The following is a 20,777-nucleotide window of genomic DNA, read 5'->3' as shown; positions in this document are numbered from 1 at the left end:
ACGATAATGACGATAAAACGAGGGGTTTACAAACTTTACATGCAGATTAATATTCACAACGAGAAATGTCTGCAGTGCAAGCTGATCAATAGCAGAGATCAGGGAGCTCGTCACTATCCGGCTGAAGCGGAGATCATTCAGCAGCATAGTACAGCACATGATGCTCTCATGTATAGCCTTATCATAAACAAAAATGCACGCGGGTGGTTTCTGGAGAAATAAATAACGGATAATAAGCAAACTTTAGACGAAGTGCAGAACTTTAAACACGTCACGTGTAGGCATGGGCCGGTATAAGATTCTGGCGGTATGATAACCTTTAGCAAAAATACCACAGTTTCACGGTGTTACGGTTTTGCCATTGCAACACTAAAATGTGTTATTTTTTAAATGCCAGGTAAAAATAAAGCCTTTAAATTATAATATGCTTTCAAAAAATATATAATTTGTTTTTAATGTATATTAAATGTAAACATCAAATCAATCACATGACTTAATGATTTAATGAATTTTGTATAAACACAGCTCATACCTTGGAGACGGTATCACAGAATATTTCAGTGGTTTTGAAACCTTGACTGTTTAAAACCTCGGTATACCTTGAAGCCGGTAATCGGCCCATGCCTAGTCACGTGTCTTTATGGGATCTTTACGGTATGTGTGTGAATGCAGGCACAGATTCCGGAAAATCATTGGCAGTGTGAATGAACCAAAAATCAAATGATCCCGGACAAATCCCAGATGCATTACCTGTGTATATTCAGTAATGTCTGTGTGAAAAGGGCTTTATACTGCCATTTCCCATTCAATCATTTTCACACAAACACACACCAGTAACAGCACTAGCGGATCTGATAAAAAAACAACAGAGAGACAGAGAGAGAGACAGAGAGAGAGAGACAGAGACAGAGAGGTGGGTGTGTTTGTAATGGGATCACCTTGGGTGAATTTCCTTTATTTGGTCTCATGCTTTTCTGTGGTTCGGGGGGTTCAGGTGACACAAACAAAAGGTCTCAATTTCACAGTCTGAGGTAATAAAGTCCCTGAACTCTCGCTAGAGTGTCAGAAACACAGACATACAGCACTAAATAAGACGAATCCTGCCCTTTACCCAGCATGCTTTGCAAAAACCTTGAGTCAAAAGGTCAGAGGTCAACTTCCTGCTACAAAAACATCCTCTCTATCCATAGACAGCCATTATTTCACTTCCTCACTTTCACTTTGTACTGACAACTGTACTTTAAAGGGGGGATATATTATGAAAATCTGACTTTTTTCATGTTTAAGTGCTATAATTGGGTCCCCATTGCTCCTGTCAACCTAGAAAATGTGAATAAGAGCAACCCAATAACTTAGTTTTGGTCAACCATTCTCTGCAAGCGTGTGAAAAAAAGGCAATTGAAATTTGGCTCCCATTGTGAGATCTTATTATAATAATCCCGCCCCTTAATCTGCTCTGTCAAATCACTGCACTGCCATTTAGTGCAGGGATCAGCTCATTTGCATTTTTAAATTTTTTGGATTCATAAATTTTAAGAAACAGTATCAAATGAGTTCCCATCTTTTATTAGACCCTTATTGACTGCTTTTCTCTTCAATATTCAGTCAAAGTCTTCTATTTAAATTATACTTTTTTAAATAAAAGTTTAGAAAGAAGGTAATATACTGTCAAAATTATATTTTATATTTAAGCATTTAAAACATTTTGACATTAAACATTCAGATTTAAAGTTTGTAAGTCAAGAATAACACAAATAGTGAAATACACAAGTATATGTATGTAACTAATATACACAAATATTTAATATTACACAATAATAGATGACGTATATTATTGCACTCTTATATAAATTAAAGTTCATATTAGGAGTGGGCGATATGACTAAATCTTATATCAAGACAGGATTCATTTTATCATAGCAATATGTATCACGGTAGAGTTTGTTTTTCTTTTAATAAGGCTTTTATGTTATTAAAATCTTTAATACCATTGAATTTCCAAATTCTTGTTACCAAAATCAATCGATGACATCAGTTTTAATGGGATCAGTTTTTTATATTAAGGTTTTCAATTACCATAATTTAACCATGTGTTTTTAATGGTTAATATTCGTAAGGGAAAAAAGCCTATAGTCTTCTGAACACATAGTTATCAATACAGCATTTTAATAAAATGACAATTGACTTTCGTCTACAACAGTCAAATCTTGAAACAGGGGAACCCCACATCAGCGTCATTGTAGGCAATGGTGTAACAGAAATAAAATCACCATAAATCGTCATGAACACAATTTTCTTGGTTTTCTTTTGGTTCGTTTCAACAGTCAGACATGTATTTAGCATTTAGTCCAGGAAAAATAAAAGTTTTGATTTTATGAAAATTTACTTTTTCTAACTGTAATGCATAGTGCTAGTAGCCCTAACATCCATACGCAGCACAAACGTCCGGCATCGTCCATGAATTCGAAGTACAGGCGGAGATAGCAGCTTTACCTACTTCCTATGACAAGACCCCTGTTCTAAGATGGCGGCGGTTTTGACGCATGCTCAGAGCCCCAAGGCGACATCTAGTGTATATATCTATGATGTCATACAAGCGCGAAAACCATAGACTTTATACACGTAGACACCTCATGACGTGCTGGAACGCATCAAGCGTCTGCGCCATATTGGATGGGTCTCCTCACTGTACGCTAGCACCAGAGTCAATGGGAGTTAACGGAAAGAAAGCAACTATGCCCGTATTTTGTGCAGCTTACGGTTGCAATAACCGGCGCAGTATTGATTCCAGATCACATGGGGTTACATTTCACAAGTAAGATTGAACAATAATTTTGGTTATTTTACGTTATAATATTAATGTCAATGTTCAGCAGGAACTGGTACTCTCTCTCATGATCTCTCGCTGTTTTTTCTTCACATTTGAAGGTTTCCCAGTGATACAGGCATGAGGAGGCAATGGGAAGTTGCTATAAAACGGGAGGGTCGTCAAAGCTCTGAAGCAAAGAGTATAGAAGAACAAGAGGGGAAACTCTGATTCGTTTTTGGCAACAGCCACTAGATGGCTTCATAGCTTCAGTAGCGCGGCCGGCATTTTGGAATGAAAATTCTTACTGCCAATTCATTCTTAATTCATTCATATTAAAATTAATGTAATACCTAATTACATAAAATACCTAATTACATAAAAATTACATAAAAATTGTGTACTTTTACTTTTCTTGAGTAAAAGTACTAACATACTTTTTAAGTAAAAGTAAAAAAAGTAGATGTTTAATGTACTTTAATATTAAATATAAACCAAAAACTTGAAATTATAAAATGTTGTGGAGTAAAAATTATGATAATATGCTTTGGAATATAAGTTTTCCAAAGCATATTATGATCTTGACTCTGATAAAATACAGATACTTGAAAATTTACTTTTATGTAGAAAGTAAAATACTTGAGTAGTGTCTGCCTCTGTCAATATGCCATACTTAAAGAGCATAATACAAAGTATTTTAGCATGAAAGCAGTATTTTTCAATGTGTGACAGCGTCATGTATCATAACTAAATCTCTGCCGCTTATAACAACTCAAACCGTGTGAAAATCCGGTAAAGATTAGGGGAGTTATGATTATTCCTCATTAGAAATGAATGCAAGGGAGCGCACTGGAGACCCATCCAAGATGGCGACCGCGTGATACGTCAGCTCCAATAGACAGCTCAGTCTACGAGGTGTCTACGTACATAATGTCTATCAGCGAAAACGGCCAAATCGCTGCTTTCGCCTTTCTTCTTCATTGTATAACTCTGCTAACTCTGGGGCATCATGGGATAGTGAAGTGTCCATTGTATGCACACTTCGAAATCTAACCAGAAGTAGTAGGTCATCCGAGTACTTTTCGCATTCTGTTTATAGAATACTATGTATTCGGACATACTACTTGCCTCTCCTACTGCTTTTCACCTACTATATAGTATGGAAGTAGGCAGTTTCGGACGCAATATAACAGTTAATCAGATTATTTTTCTGTCCACCAATCATGTGGCTGTCATAAACGAGTAAAAAACCGAACAAACAAATAAATAAATAAATGAGTAAACTATTGCCACCCACTATCGTGTATTGGCGATCTCACAGGCTGATGATATGATGACATCACTGTGGGGTAAATCGCCCAACACTACTACTGGTTTTATTACCCGTTTATCGCCCCTAGTTTACATATAGAAATATTAAACAGCTAATAAGAGTGATGTCTCATGTCAACTCACTGGCGATTGACTCCAACACTGATTCAACACAGAATCAACCCCAAAAACCTCAGCGTGGACCCACCAACGGTTCGAAAACACATAGAAAAAACAAAATGACCGACGCTCAAAACTTTCTTGTTGGCTTGGTGTGTCCCAGAATTTAAAGCCCCCATGAAATTAAAATTACTTTTAGTGTAAAGACGTTAGGTTAAGAATAAATATAAACGGTTATGGTCCAAAACACTGACAAAATTCTTATGCAGAAGATACAAGCATTCAAAACCTACAGCTTGGCACGTGCACTAAAAAAGTCTAGAACTTTTATGACATCACCCTACACTTCAACTTCTCATCAAATGTCCTGTCCAATCAAATGCTCATTAGATGCCCTCTATGTTTTGTTACAGTACTTCTTTGCTGGACTGTGACATAAATGAAACGCTATCGGCGGAGGGAAAAGGGGGAGGGTCTCCTAAATAGTTTTGTTGTTTCCGTTAAACTGTCGTCAATAAATCAAATAATGCCGCATGTTCCAAAGCACTTCAGTGGGCCTTTAAAAATGCATAAAACAAAACAATCTGTGACTGGTCATTTTACATGTCAACCAATAGACAGTGCTTGGCCAGCATAAGCTACAGTGTGGACCAGACTTTACGCTGCATGTCAGAAGTTTGGCTTGGCAAGTGAAAGACTGATCTGGCAGAGTCTGGCTTATATAACACTTGGCTGAGGTAAAGAGACCTGTCTAACCTCCCTTTGTGTTTGGGGGGCACAGATGAAAGAGAAAGAGACAGGCAAGGAAAGATGCAAAACAGAGAAGAACTTCAGTATGGCGGGAGGAAACGGGTCTGTGTGAGCCGCTAACCTGTGCAGAGAATAAATTATTCAAAACAAATAAGAGGACAGCGAATGAGCTGTACATGAGAACAGCATTACCCAGCATGCCCCAGAAAAACAACACGCTTTATGGCCAAAAGCAGTATAATTGGTGTGTCATTTGGTACTTATTGTACCTAGTTTAATGCGCACAGATAAGACATTTTTCTTGAAAGTGTAAACATAAGCTTTACACATAAACATTGCCATTTCAGTAATCATTACGAACAATGTCAGTATCACGTCATCAGATTACGGTGACTTTTACCTGCTGTAAAAAGGTTGCGAGAAATTACCTCAGTTAATACTAATCCTGTGCGAATAGACCAGCTGTAAATATATATACGTAAATATCCTTCATTTTGAGTATATTTTTATATATAGAGGCTAGTGCTGCCTCACAATTAGTCGTGACTAATCGTTTGCAGAATAAAAGTTTTTGTTTACATAATATATGTGTGTGTACTGTGTATAATAATTATGTATAAGTATAAGTCGCGACTAATCGTGAGGCAGCACTAATAGAGGCACTTGCAGAAGCATTCGGTTGCGTACATATATACTAGCGCTGTCAACATTAACATGTTAATAACGCATTAATGTCAATTCATTTTAATGACACAGATTTTTTTATCGTGCGATTAATGCAATGCGCAATTTCTATTTGATCCTTGGCCTAGCCTAGCCCGCCATTAAGCGTCTAAAATGATCTTTATTTGTACCGTTCTAATTGCTTAACTACAAAAGATGCGTTTCCATCCAATTGCACGTCTAAGATTTTGGTTTTACAACATGCAGAAATTAGAAAATAAAGTGCAGGACTTGGTTGATGTTAAAATAGTTATTTCACAAGTTTGCATTAACATGTCGTGCTGTCCGTGGGGAGGGCTCTGAGCTTGGAATTTTAGCCCAAACCCAGAGTACTCCCCCCTCTTTAACTGGGATAAATGAAACTAGATGAGAGTGAGGTGATGGGGTGGAGGAGAGATGCTGCAAAAAACATGGGGCAAAATTGAGGGACTGCTATTCATATGCACCTCTTTGCGCTGATTAGTTGGATCACATGACCATGCCCCTCCCGAAATTAGTTAATTAATTATAGTTAAGTTAAGAAATTAGTTCAGGTCAAAATATAAGCAAATGACTCGGGTCGGACCTCAAGCTTAATCTTTTCCGCTCAGCGAAAAAAAACACATTTATTAATCATCGCTGCTGTTCACCGTAAAGAAAGTTTGGCTGCTGCGTGCAACTTGCATCACGGAGACGGGCGGGGGCAAACCTGACGCCGCTGTGTCACGCCCGAGGGGCAACCTTACGATCTCTCTGATGAAGCCAATACGGAATTCATTGCGTGGCCGCTTGAGGAAGGCTCCAAAAGGGAGTCAATTCCCATAGACCTCCATGTTAAAATGGTCAACTTTACAGCAGGAAATATTATGTTGACAGCCAGGTACAAAAAGTGTTTTTGGTCTGTATAGCTAAATTTGCCTTTCATGACAACTGTGAGGGGGGTGAATTTTTTGTAACTTATACGTTTAAATGATACTAAGCCTTAAAGTTCTGCATAATTACGGGCGTGGCCACTTGAGTGATGGGTGAACAGCCACTGCCGTCACTAGAGTCGAGCTAGACGGGCGTGGTTTCAGCAACCAGACACCTCAGCTTCACGCACGTCCCGCCTCTTTACCCATTTTCGAGTGATGCGTGGCCAAGATGGCAATGGCAGGCACCGCCTACTTTAAGCTTCAAAAATGATCTTCAGAAACCTATGGGTGACGTCACAGACACTACGTTCATCTTTTTTACAGTCTATGGTCACGCCTTTAGCTTGTAGAAGAAGGAGTTGGTTAAAAGTAAACTTGCCACAGGTTAATTCACCATCACTACTACAGGAGTGGGAAAATCAAAGGTCTGGAAAGAGTTTGGAGTGGTGCTGGATTCTGATGGAAATTCTACTGGTTATGTGCATGTAATATTAATATAATATAACATTAATCGTGAAATAAATTAATCCTTTTGTGGATGAACACACACAACTTTATCATAAATATGTAGTCTAATAAGACTTTGTTTACAGTGGCAGCTAACTGAAGGACAGAATCCTTAATGGTCATATCAGACTTGTAAATGTGTTTCAGGTTTAAAGTCATTCAGGGTCACTGATCTGTATTTCATAACAGAGGAAAAGGTTCATAAACTGTCATTTTACACAGACATTAAAAAAATTTGTTCCCATCTCAGTCAACATACAAAGATATGAAAGCATTGTTGAACATTTGCATACCACTCGGTTGAGTAAGACAACTTTATTGGTCGGTTACTGCAGGCATCGTAGATTTGACATCACACACATGTTTGTTTGAGTGTCCCAACCAACCCATATGTGACCTGAGATTAGGTCAGGACTACCAGATTGGCTGACCAATGGCAGACAGTATAACTGTTAATTATTTTCAAAACTTCCCTCAGAAATGACGCACTGCAAGTCAATAATTCACTGAGCTGTTTCTCATTGTTTTACACATTCGTGACAACATCATTTCCTTAAGACACATAAACAACAGCTCACTTTCACATACTGATCATACTTCAGTTCAACTAATAAACAACTAAAGTACAGTTAATCATTATTCCTCCACAGAAAACATTAACAAGAGAGATTTCATTGCCCCTTCAGTTGATTTCACCTTATTTAGTTTGCAGGAAGAATCTTTTCTTTTTTTTTTGACTATTGTAAGTATCGTGCAGCACACAGGAGGCAATTTTGTCTCTATCATTTCAATCCAAACTTCGGTACACTAAGATGTCTGCACACATTTCTGTTGGAGAATTTATCAAAATAACGCCACAATTTAAAAATATATTAGCATGTTAATGTTTAGTTGGCTTTGCAAGTCCACATTCATGCATTTAAGTAAATGTGTTAATTCTGTAAATTAACCACTGTCAAACCACAGTAAATATCACACAAGCAATATTGGGTTAAGCATGCAAGGCTTACTGTCCACAGTACATAAGATATTAATGATCATTTAAAAAAATCCCCTCATAGACCTGCAAGTTCACCTGCCCATCCAATATCCAGTTTGCATGTGGTATGATAAAGTGGATATCTGTAAATATAACAAACCTACGACTGCAAGCATTTTGTTTATGCAGTTATCAATGTATTCTCATAACATATAGACTACAGAATAACATCTAAAACTCCCGTGACTACAATTTCACAGTAATAAACCCATTGTTAACATACCTGGGTTTGTAAGTGTTTTAAAAATGGTTCCAACTATTTCACATCACACAAACACAACAATGGCTGCCTACAAGTGAAAGGATTTTCTTAAGGTTTATCAAAACTATAATATCTACACTGCTTTTACATAACCAACATGAGAATAAATCTAATAACCAACAACTTTATAGTCAGGACACTTTTTAAAAGAAGGAGCTCGGTACTGAGATGTGAACCCACCAGACTACAGTACTGGATAAAAGAAAGTAAATCTGATAATGGGAAGAGTCAAGAGAATGATTAACAGGACCACATTATCAAATCCTCCCAAAACTTTTTTTAGAACAATAATATTATGGGTTATGATAAAATCTTTACCTTTAACTTTAATTATGCGGGTGATTCTCACGAAACCATTGAAACATCACGGCACTAATGATTTTGGCTTTAAAATGTGTAATATAGTAACATTAAAAAGCATCAGAATTAACACAATACTGTGTTCTACCTTGCACAATGTGTGATTTATAAGAATTTATAATTGGAAATTTTATCTCATTTTCTGCTGAAATTCTCATTACCGCAATGTGTCCTGCTGTGTTTGAACATGCGTTATGTTGTAATTTAATCAAATTAACACAAAAATATTAAGAAAAAAAATAAATGGATGTTTTGCTAGACTACTTTAGATGACAGAAAAAATATTTACTAAATATTCATGTATAATAATAATGAAGAAAAATTAGGGAAATTATGTGTCCATGCCTGATGTTCTCATCCTCCGCAACACTTTTTGAGAACAGTTTAAGCACACATACAGAATTTTAATAAAGTTTGATTTTGAGTGACCAAGCACATGGACCAGTTACTTCAAGATGGCTACCAGGTAAGATCATTTTTTTACAGTTAATTTGAAATATTGTCTTGTCAGAATGCTCATACGACATTTTGATTATCATTACCGCAACAGATGCTTATTAAATGTTAATTTAATTAATAGAAGCATAATACTTTGATTTTAAATGCATGTGCAGAATCTCCAAATTATGTTCTTTCAGGTTTGTCATGTCATTTTGAAAATATGTCAGTGTTGATGTTTTCTGACTGTTGCGGTAATGAGATTTTTTAGGACTAATTTTTTAAATTATGTTACAAAAAGTGTTAAATGATGAGTAAAAGTTTTTAAATTAATGTTCACATTTACTCCAGACTTTGTTTTTCAATGTCTGGTGGGAAAAAAAGTTAATTTAAGCAATTTTTACATTTTCATGCTTCACATTTTTAAAACCAAGTTTTCGTGAGAATCACCCATGCATTCTCAATTGATTCCTTTGGATCTTTGTTTGATAGTTCGTTCGTTGCACATTGTTCCAGTGAAACTGAATGTCTTAAGTCACATGATTCAGTTAATATTACAAAACTCCTGCAGACTTATTTTAGCTGATGACTAAATCACCAGCTCTTTGTAGTTTTACTGACCATTGCTCTCTAAGACATGAAAACATTACTTCTGTTACTAAGAGACCAGAATCCTTACAGAAAGAAAGGCATTGTGGTCTGGATAGACGAGCACTGTAAATCCACAGTGAAATTCCCAACATTCCCAAAGAGAGAGGGAGGGTGAGAGAGAGAGAGAGCAAAAGAGAGATTTTCAAAATACCTGAGAGAGCACAGCCTGTAACCATTAACACCTTCCCTACTGATTAAAACATGATTTCATTTCAGACCTTAAGGGTGCACTTACACTAGTATCCACACCAAACGGTGCCAGTTAGTAGATTTATGAAATAGGTTCCTCTTAAAGGGACACTCCACAAAAAAAAAATGCTAATTTTCCAGCTCCCCTCGAGTTAAACATTTGATTTTTATCGTTTTGGAACCGTTTTTATGATTTAACTCTAGGGGAGCTGGAAAATGAGCATATTTTTAAAAAAAAAGTGGAGTGTAAGTATACACAAGCGTCTTGGCAAAGTAACTACGGCTCATCATAGCGTCCAACACATTTAGTTGAGGTGCTCTTGTACGCGAGACTTTAAATCCTGCTCCCACATCCAAATTCTCAGTTTTCTGTCTTTCATCATCATCTATACTGCTAAACACTTTATTGATCATCTGAAGCTTACCTGATCTGGTTTTGATGATGTCAGTGAACTCATTATTGTCTCCGCCCTCAGAGGCCTCTGACAGCATTCCAGCGGTAGCCATCTTCCTTCTCGGGTGTTACAGGTACATATGATCCCCTCCAGCAGGATTCGGCTTTATATGAACCACACCACTGTAAATCCCTGCAAAATAATACATCATATCAGACTGCATGTGCCAGAGAAGAGTGAACTGAGGCCATATACAGCATGCTGCACGCTTAACATAAAAAACAGTATGTTGAAACCTGTATAATAAATTGTTGAAACAGTTTTCACTTTTTGATCAAACAGATGTTAAATATCAAAATATGAGAATATTTCCAATTTTGGTAAGACATCACAATAGAAATGAAAGGTTAAGCCACTGCATTCAGTGAAGTTCACACAGATGTCAATGTAGGAGGTGACGGTGGTGCACAATAAAGTAATACAGTACAAAATACAATAAAAAACAATAAATCCAAAATAGCTGACTGCAAACATGATTAAAATACCATGATGTTCTGGTTTTACCCATGGACTGCAGGTGTGGTGAGAGACATTATGGTAGGTGAAGAAAGACAGGTATTTGTGATTGAGTCAAGAAACATTTCAGTGTTTTTCTAACCCTAGTGGCTATGTTTATTTATTATATTGTATCGATTTTCTCCATAAGCGTACAGCCAGGGTTGCCAGATCTGCTTAGCAAAACCAGCCTAATGTCAATTACAAACTATCCCAAAACTATTCACCATTCATTGCCCAAATACCAACAACTAATAAATATATTTCCATCATCAACCCTCAAAAAACAACCTGTGGGCCCAGACTCATGTAAACCAAGGCACGGGTGCCAACATTTGCTCCATGATTGGGTGTTTTGATCATTGCGTATCCTTTCCTGATTTGTCAAGCCTCTATATGACCATTAAGGGCTCATCATAGTTCTGCGTAAGTTCTATGTTCCGATTTTCATTCAAACTTCTGCGTCAACATTAGGGGTGGCACGGTTCATGAAAAAAATCCGAACCGTTCGGTTCGCGTGTGTGTCGTACGGTTCAACGGTTCATGGCATGCGCAATGTATGTAGCCTTGTGCCCTGTATGTGACCTCAGATAGCGTGTTCCCCTTTCGCGAATAGCGCGAAAGAAGAGGTGACTGGTGTGGAGAGTGAGTGCTGCCGGTCATGTTACGTGTAGAAATGGCAAGAGGGAGAGAAAAAGAAGTCTGCCCGGAGTTGGAGGATGCGCCAGTGTCATATAAGTTTGGTGTGTGGAATTTTTTTTTATTTCATGTTGCCTATGATGACAGCGGAAATAAAACAATAGATACAGCCACACGCGACAGCCTTCTCTCCGACCATTTATCTAATCTGAGGTAATGAACACTGTTTTACGTCTTTTCGTATTCAGCGCTATTTTTAGCCTTTCGTTGATAAAACGAAAGCGGCTGATTTCCGCGTAGTTTCATTTTGCTAGCGTGTGAAAGTCGCGCGATCTTATTTCATACTTACTGCCCCTTAAAGTAATCAGGACAGAAGTAGTCAAAAGTGGACAAAAAAGACGGATTTAAATATTACAGGTGTAAACATTATGTTTCTCTCTCGTTCACATATACTCTCTGCAGTATTTAAGCAGCCTCTCAGTGATAAATCTAAGAGCTACACTGAAGTTGGCATTTTGATAAATGCAAGTTATCTTTGTGTGCTAAAAATGCACACAAAGTTCATGTAGATGGCAATACACATTCTCTTTTTTGCCAAATAAACGAAAAGCATGTTGAAATCATCAATGTCTTCCCTCTCGCTGTGTCAAAATCTCGCCTGGCTTTCCTCAGGGATGTTCCCAATAATGTGCTTAAAGTCAAATTCAGTTTGTGCATGATTACATGATATAACTTTTTTTAATACTGTATCCTAAATTATGGATAATTAATACATTAATAAGATAGTAAATTTCTGGAGTGTTAAAAAAATAACAACAAGAACCGTACTGAACCGAGAACCGTGACCATAGAACCGTGATACGAACCGAACCGAGGGTTTTGTGAACCGTGCCACCCCTAAACACAACTAATGCAAAAAAGCATTTTGGTCTGAATCAACATTCGCATACAGAAGATATAAGCATTTAAAGTGAACAGTTAAGCATGTGTGCTTAAAAAGTCTAGGATTTTTATGATATCCTACACTACACAGGGAATAATATGGATTTTTTTTCCAGAAAACTTCTCGCATAAAATAGAATCAAGCACTTTCAATGACCTGTATCTATGTATGTATATTTTCAAAAACTTCCAAGGGCTTTTCATTTTCCCCCAGATTAACAAACTTTCGAGGATTTCAAAGATCTATGGGAACCCAGTAAATAGTGCACTTAGTGCTACCAACTAAAACGCCGGCTTAAAACGAAAACGCTAGTGTTGCACGGATATATCGGCTGATGATGCTTGCTATGCTTCTCAATTAATTACAGTGCTGCTACATCCAAAAGCCAGAGGGCGCTCTCGTGCAGAAACTCAATATGCACCGCAGAAGAAGAACCATATACACGCAGCTTCAGAAAATGGTTTAAGGATATATTTATATTGTTGTTCTTCAAACCTTTTCATGTATTTTCATGATGATAAAGAATATGTATAATGATTATGTTTGACGTGTGTTGCTTTTTCAAATGCATGTTATAAACGACTTAAACTAACAGTGATTTCAGATCGATAAAGACTTACTGATCAAAAGCCGTAGTACACGAAATAGCTGTGAATAATATCGGCTGTGCGATTCAGAATAGTTATCAGCCAGGTATTATTAGTGTTTATACCACGGGTCTGTTGAATGCTGCATTCTGATTGGCTGAGAAATGTTCTATGGGTGTTGATTATTTTTCTGTAAATCGCACACCTAACTTTTCAAATGTCTTAAAAATAGGCACCAGAGCAATGTTTGTGGTAACCGTGGCGTGGTATAAGCGGAATAATTGACTCCGGTCCTTTGAATTATTTGAAAATAATTACCACCTTGGTGTGCATTATTTTCTTATAATTCAATGGCCCGTCGTCAATTATTCCTTACATATCGGCATTTATCGTTGCGTCCCTTAAAAAAGCACAAAAGTAGACATGGCCTAAATGCGAGTCTCATTGAAATCTGACGCCAATTCATATTCAGATCCTACTTCCGACAACCCTCAATTCGGCTCGTGTGGCAGTGATCTGGATCTGAGTATGTCTGGAGGCAGATCATCAGGACAAGTAAAAACATCGACCCTAGAGGACCAACAAGCAAATACACAATTAAGAGTAAGATCCTATCACTGCATACGGAGGAGCCTCACTGGGACCAAATACTGCAGACCCAAGTGTGTGTGTGTGTGTGGACAAGTTGTAACAGGAGCTGTCACCCAGCCAAACAGGTGACCACGCATTCATTCTTTAGCTCCCCCCACATTCTTGTCTTCACAACACAGTGATAAGAGGTCTACAGGCTTCAAATCTCTCACAGCAGACCCTCTGCAGACAGATGCACAGCCTGTGTGTGTGTGTGATGATGTCATTGATCAGTAATGAGTTAATGAGCAGGAATGCTGAGAGCTGCAGACCCCTCTGATCACTTATAACATGGCTTGTCCAAGAAAGGATTTGTTTGAGCTTTGGAAGTAACCAGGATGACGCAAATCGAACTTTTTTAACTCCTAAAACAACTTTGTGCGCCCACACTGAGCATCACTAAAGAAAAGAACAGAATGCTTATGAACTGAAACGAAATGCTTATGAAAATGAGATTCATATTCAATTTCAACACCACATCAAATGTTTTAGAGGTATACTGGATGTCATCTGTCCCATGCTGCTGACAAACTCGTTTTTTAAATAATCAACCATCTCCAACAATAATAACCTTTGTTTTAACTAACACTAAACTGACCTTAACTCAGAAAACCCCAGTTTGAACTAGCTCTTCACTAACCTCAACTATCCAGCCAGCATCAGTGTGAAGGTCAGATAAATCACACAAGTACTTCCAGACTATCAATGGACAGTGAAATCACTTAAACTTAGGCTAAAACAACACATTAATGAATATCTTAGTCATCATCTGTTTACTGTTTTAGTTTACCTTTAAGTTACTTCTTTAATCGGTCGGGCGTGTTTAAACACTGCTATTTAACAGGTCAAACTTCAAGTAAGTTTTGCAAACATGTCTAACAGTATAAAAGAGACTTAAAGAGCAGACTGTTAGTGAAGCAGAGACTCACCTTTGCGTCCCGATGCAGTACACTGACTTCACATCAGTCAGTAAATAATGAATCATTGACTCGTGTTGGGACACATCCAGTCATGTAAACTACACAAGCAGATCTCTGATCAGTGATAAATACTCAAAAACCTTTCAACAACACCTTAAAGTGATCCAGCTCGAGTCTTTAAATTCTCCTAGTGTATATTCCTATATCCGGGCACAGCTGCAAACTTTTCTTCGCACATGAATAACAAAAGACTTGCGCGTCTACTCCGCGGCTCCAGAGCTCCGCCCACCTCCAGAGCAGGAATGATGGATGTGTGACGTCAGAGATCGCCCTCGCGCCACTCGTGTCGGTTTTGAATGGCGAGCGCGTCCCCGTGTGGATTGTGTGGAATATTCAGTTTGGATATTTCACCTAACAGTGAAAATTCTGTCATCATTTCATCCACATTGTTCAGGCATACATATTAACATTAGCTGCATGAGCTAACAATGAGCAATATTTGTTTAGCATTTTAGTTTAAGTTTATGTGTTAGTTATAACTTATAAAAAATATAGTTGTTTATTGTATATATCTAGTTCATGCTTCACTATTTCTTCAAATGGGTCTAGATATTTTAAAGTAAACCAGAAACATTGAACAGAATGTCATATCACTGCAAAGAAAGTACTTTCTTTCTTTCTTTGCTTATTTAAATGTTTATTTGTTTGCTTGTTCTTTTGCAAAGTGATAACTGCAGCTGTTGTGTGGTCATATTAAGATGATGCCATACCTGTTGATCAGAATTCGCTTCATTTCCCTTCACTTATCCACCGGGGGCAACATTAATAAATTGTACGCATTTCTTATCTAATAGTGTTTTTTTTCTCTACGTTTAACTTTCGTCTTCCACATTTCTGTTGTGTTTTGTCAAGCTTTCATTTTTACTTTGTTACAGCGTTAACCATGTGAAAAGACAAAAATGTTTCTACCAGGAGTGGGGTTCGAACCCACGCGGACATATGTCCATTGGATCTTAAGTCCAACGCCTTAACCACTCGGCCATCCTGGTGAACATGCTCTCTAAAGGAGCACCTACACGATACATGTGTAACGACACGCACAACCAGTATTTCAACGATATAATTGTATATTAACCGTAAAGTATTTATGTGTAGCTCGATGTTCGGAGCTGACTGATCTCGGAACTAATTGTTAGCATGCTAGCTATCTCGTTACTAAGAGTGCACTCTTTTTTAACTTAATAAATGGTATTGTTCAAATAAACCTGATCAAATGACGAGGATAGCTTAATGCTGGTGTGTCGTAATTTTAATGTAGTATAAACATTTCTTTTTGATGGACTAAAAACGATTGTTAGCATGCTAGCTAAGTTATCTCGGAGAAGGTGGCGAGCTTTCAAATGTGCAAACGGCCCATTCCACCGAATAGGTGCTATTTCTTTCAGGGCATTACTCTAAAACTAAAACATTTAACTCTAAAATAAATTGTATTATTAAGCAAAGTGTCCTGCATCTTAATCGAACACCAAATTTAAACTATATTATTTAAATCAATAATAAAAACTATATAGAACACTGAAAAAAAGCATTTTTATCCATCTCTATACTTTACTTTTAAATATAGAGCATAAAAGTCTTCATATATCTTTTTTGTGTGGTTCCATATCATATCTTTGTTTTAAATATTTTTAACCATTGAAAAAGTTCGACAAAATGCACATTTTAGTCCAGTCCAGTCCCTATGTTTTCACACAGTCTATGTAGGCTACCCAAGACGTCCCCCAAGACACATTTTCAAGAAAGTTTCGTCATCTGGATCAGATGGCAATGTGAAGATCAAAAGTCACTTTTCTAAATTTCTTTTCTGTATATTTTATGATATTGATGTTAGGACTGTGAATACAGTCTTAAAGTCCTGTTATATTATTATTTCTATAGTTATAACTATATTACCTGAGATTGACCAATAATCATTTTGAAAAGTAAAATGTGTGTTATTAAAAATCCTGTTAAAAATAAACATTTTGATTGGTACAACATGAAATGGCACCGATTCAGCGGAAAGGCCCAAACATTATATCACTCATCGTAATGGTAGCCTAACAGGATTTAACAGATGCAGTTTAACTAATCCTATATGTTTGTGTTGTATTTCTAAGTTGTTTCTGTAAACATTGACTGTAGCCTACTCCATATTTAAAATAGTTTGCTGATTTCTATAGGTATCACTTTTCAAGGTAACACATCATTAATTTAACACTAACATAAACAAATGAAACCATTAGAACCGTGTAGGCCTACTCCCATATTTTTATGCCAGTTCCAGTTTAAATGTAAAATTTAAAAATATCTTAGTTAAATAAAAGACATCTGTGAACATATCAAAGTGAAAATGAATAAAACCTAGTTTGGTTGTATACTTACATGAATTATTGCCATGTTAAGGAAATGTTCATGACATATTTAGAGTGATTTTACTTGCCAAACCTGAATCATCATTTTATTTGAAACCTGTTCAGGATAGTTCTGGAAGCCCAGCTATGATTGTCTAACTTTCGGTTCACATGTGACAATATAAATGGTTTTTACCATGTAAAACAGCCCAGATCTACTTTCCCTTTCTTATATCACAAGGAACTTTTAAGCAGAAAAGCACAAGAGAATCAGAATTATACTAAAACAAAAACAGTTGAACATACTTTCTTCCACAGTAACATGAAAGCAGTTACGTTTCATTTTATTTTTTACACAGCATAGCATAAGCGTACATCAAGATTCATACCAGCATTGCTAAAAGAAGGCATTGTGATTCAGAGGCTCCGCCCACTCAGATCAGTGCAGTAGTAAACTAAAACTTGTATTGTTGCATTGATAAAAATACCAGCATGTCACTTTGGCATTATGATCCTGGATCACCTGGATTCACATGTCTGCTGCCAGGTCACTGGAAACTCTTTACCAAGCAGAGAGTATCTTAAACTATCCAAATCCTAGTTATGGTGATTCATTAGATGGTTTCTGTGGGCAAGTGCTTGAGATTGAGGTTAAACAGATCACAGAAATATGAAAATTCTGTCATCACACACCCTTGGGTTGTTCCAAACTTGTATAAATGTCTTTTTTCTGTTTTAAATACCACTGTTTACATTCAGGATTTGTAGCCTATGTATATTTAATTTTGCACACTATAGCAATGAATATGAAAATACTTGCACACACACCACACATGCTATTACATTTTTTATATACACACACAGTATTGTACATGCTATCATACAGTTTTCACTTTAATTTGTGTTTTTACTTTAATTATAAAGGTAAACACAGAGTTGATGGTACCCATTGACTTCCATATATTTGTTTTTTCTTTTGGATTATCACATAATCTGTTTAACAAAAAAGACTTAAGGAAATATTTATAGATGAATACAAATGTTATTAATTTTAAAGTGTAAATGCGTTAACTAGAAATAAAAAGCCGACTTTTGATTTCAAAATTAATAACAGTGTTCATCTGTGAAGTTGTTTGACAAAACGTGTTAGTGTCATACTTTACCTTTGTTAAAGATGGATCTTATTTTTTGCGATAATCCAAAATCATAGGAAAAAATTAATGGTCTTTTCTGTGAGTGAACCAGTATCCCGCCAACTTCCGGGTTAGCCCACAAAAACACGTCATCCCTGAGTACCGCAAGACCAAGACGTATTTTTGTAGGGTAATCTGGAAGTTAGCAGGCTACAGCCTCGGGAGGTCGCATTTGCAGGCTGCATGCGTCATTAAGAGTGTCTTATTTCAGAATATTAACAATTATAAAGTTGACTATTATTCTTAGTTAATCCTAAAGTGTAATATGACTTGCGAATGTAATGCTTACTTAACTTAAATAAACCAGTCTTGATGACGTATGCAGCCTGCATATGCGACCTCCGGAGGCTGCATCCTACAGAAACGGTTATTCCCATGTATGGCTTGTTGGTTGCTCTTCTATATCAATTATTTTTTTCATTTCTGTATTTACGTTAACATTTTAGCAGTGCATTTATGTTTGTTTGCAAACGTATCAGAGATTTAAGATCAGTTTTTATACTTTTAAATAAATATAACTTTTTCAGACCTTTATGAAACATTTTTATCAAACAGCCAGATGGCGCCAAATTTCTTTATGACTTTTTGTAATCAAACAGAGAAAAAAGGCTATCAACTATATTGGTTTCAGTTTTTCAAAGTTTGTTTTGTGTTATTTTTCTTTGGGGGGGGGGTACTAATTGATATCTAGTCTATACTAGAAAGCCTCAAGCTTAAAATGTTTAAAGTGTGACCAAAAATTTGCCTGGTGCTGTATTTTATTTAATGTTTTGAACAGATAAACATTTCCCCTCAAAATAAATGATCACTTAGCCATTACTGTCTTTTCTATCATTCTGTCTGCTGTCCTCTTTCTCTCCCTCTCTTTTTCTCTGTAATATTCCTCTTTCAGATCCTCCCTCTGTCTGCGTCTCCATCCTTTGGCAGTAACATGGTAGAGATCAACGTAATTTCCAGAGTATCCATCCCTATGTGTGGCGCGGTACACGGCTTCTCTGGCAACTGAAGCTGCCTCTACTACGCTCATACCCCAGTAAACACTGCTGTCTAGGATTGAGTATGCATAAGGTGATCCAGATCCCACAGAGAAGAGATCTCCTTGCAAACGTCGTCCATCGCTACACACATACACAACACGTGGACCAGATACTCTCGAACGAACCACGCTGAGGTCTTTAGAGCTCACTGGTGTGGTCACAGTAAGTTGAGCTTTAGTTTCACATGCTGCAGCCTTTAAAACTGACAGAGCATTTTCATCACCTCCTGTAATTGGTTGAGATGTTGCTTCGAAACTTGATGCTGACTGGCTACTTAAATTGCTTGTTGTTTGAGTGTTTCTCTTCATGGTTGGCTGAGTATTTGCATATCTCCCAGTGATCGGTTCCTCTTCTACATCGACCCCAGTTACCTCATCTCCATCCCATCCACACAGGGTGGCTGCGACACACAGCTCTGTGCCTTTAAACGGATGAAGCATGTGTGACAGGAGTTTGGCAGCGCCCCCTGTTGACAGCCTGCGGTGATACCGAAGCTGGTAGAGCCTGAGCTCTCGTGCCAGGATGCGTTTCCAGAGGGCGCAGTCAGCCGAGGTCCCAGAAGTGGTGCCCACCAGGTGAGAGTGGATGGGTAAGACCTTTGGGGATGCAGGACAGGCCACCAAACCCGAACAACTTGAGCGAGTGTCAGCTGCCGCGATCACACCTCCCTGAAACGCAAAGCCCAGAGTGGTAGTGCCATGAGAGAGCGCGAAAGGCAAAGGGACGGCCGGAGAGATTAAGCAGGGTGAGGGGGTAGGAAGAGAGATTGATGGTAATGAGGGCTGTAGATGGTCGACAGTCAGCAGATTTGTAGTGGACAAACCAAGGCTGGTTTGACCGAACTCTATAGGACTTTCCGTGAGGTACTCGGCAACCGGCATGTAAAACTCCAGGGGACTCACAGCGCCCCCCCTAGGCAGCCATGAACAAGAAGCCTCTCCATAAATCCCTCCTCCGAACAGACGAGTGGAATTTTCGGGCATAAAGGACTGTGAGAGTGGAGCACTCCATTGAGGGAGCAGAGGGGCATCGTGCAAGCCGCATACATCTTGTAAAGCCATAAGTTATTGTTTAGATATACAATAAATGATAACCCTGTCAATTATTGAACAATGTGATATGAACTTCAAAAACATATCATACAAACCTCTGGCATCCAGGGGTTTTATTGTGAAGGTCTTTTCTTTTTTGTTTTATCCCTGCTTATTTATATTGTAATATTCCAAAAGTCCTGGTTCGTGTCACTGTTGGTCACCAGTTTGTTTTTATCTTCTCGTGGAAGAAAACACAGAAAGGAAGATCCAATGAGTACAAACCAGGTCTTCTTTCAATCACTGTGGATTTCTTCAGCAAATGTTTCTTCTGTGTGTGCACTCCTTGTATCCAATGATCCTTTTTTTTTTTCAAAAAGTACTGGAAGCAAAACAGTGCATGTA

At 37.6% G+C, this 20,777-nt stretch overlaps 2 protein-coding genes and 1 non-coding gene across 6 annotated transcripts in view; all 3 read right to left on the bottom strand.

Annotated features, from left to right (window-relative positions):
- utrn (utrophin) overlaps positions 1-15,005 on the bottom strand; it is a 274,929-nt gene extending 259,924 nt beyond the window's left edge. For all 4 annotated transcript variants that reach the window (XM_073874808.1, XM_073874812.1, XM_073874811.1 and 1 more), the window contains exons 1-2: positions 14,728-15,005; positions 10,475-10,636 (exon numbers count right to left, since the gene is read on the bottom strand). In XM_073874808.1, coding sequence (XP_073730909.1) covers positions 10,475-10,556 — 82 coding nt within the window. In that variant the 5' untranslated portion in view covers positions 10,557-10,636; positions 14,728-15,005. The remainder of the gene's footprint in view (positions 1-10,474; positions 10,637-14,727) is intronic.
- A 679-nt stretch (positions 15,006-15,684) lies between these two features.
- trnal-uaa (transfer RNA leucine (anticodon UAA)) lies at positions 15,685-15,767 on the bottom strand. Its single transcript has one exon. It is a non-coding gene; the product is annotated as a tRNA-Leu (tRNA).
- Positions 15,768-17,333: 1,566 nt separating this feature from the next.
- On the bottom strand, positions 17,334-20,777 carry psmb11b (proteasome 20S subunit beta 11b). The gene has a single exon (XM_055189256.2). The coding sequence runs from the start codon at positions 20,400-20,402 to the stop codon at positions 19,110-19,112; it is 1,293 nt and encodes a 430-aa protein (XP_055045231.2). The 5' UTR covers positions 20,403-20,777; the 3' UTR covers positions 17,334-19,109.

The sequence above is a fragment of the Misgurnus anguillicaudatus genome, chromosome 13, assembly GCF_027580225.2.
Source record: "Misgurnus anguillicaudatus chromosome 13, ASM2758022v2, whole genome shotgun sequence".
NCBI lineage: Eukaryota > Metazoa > Chordata > Actinopteri > Cypriniformes > Cobitidae > Misgurnus > Misgurnus anguillicaudatus.
The sequence above is the reverse complement of the archived record's forward strand: the minus strand, read 5'-3'. Positions and strand labels throughout refer to the sequence as shown.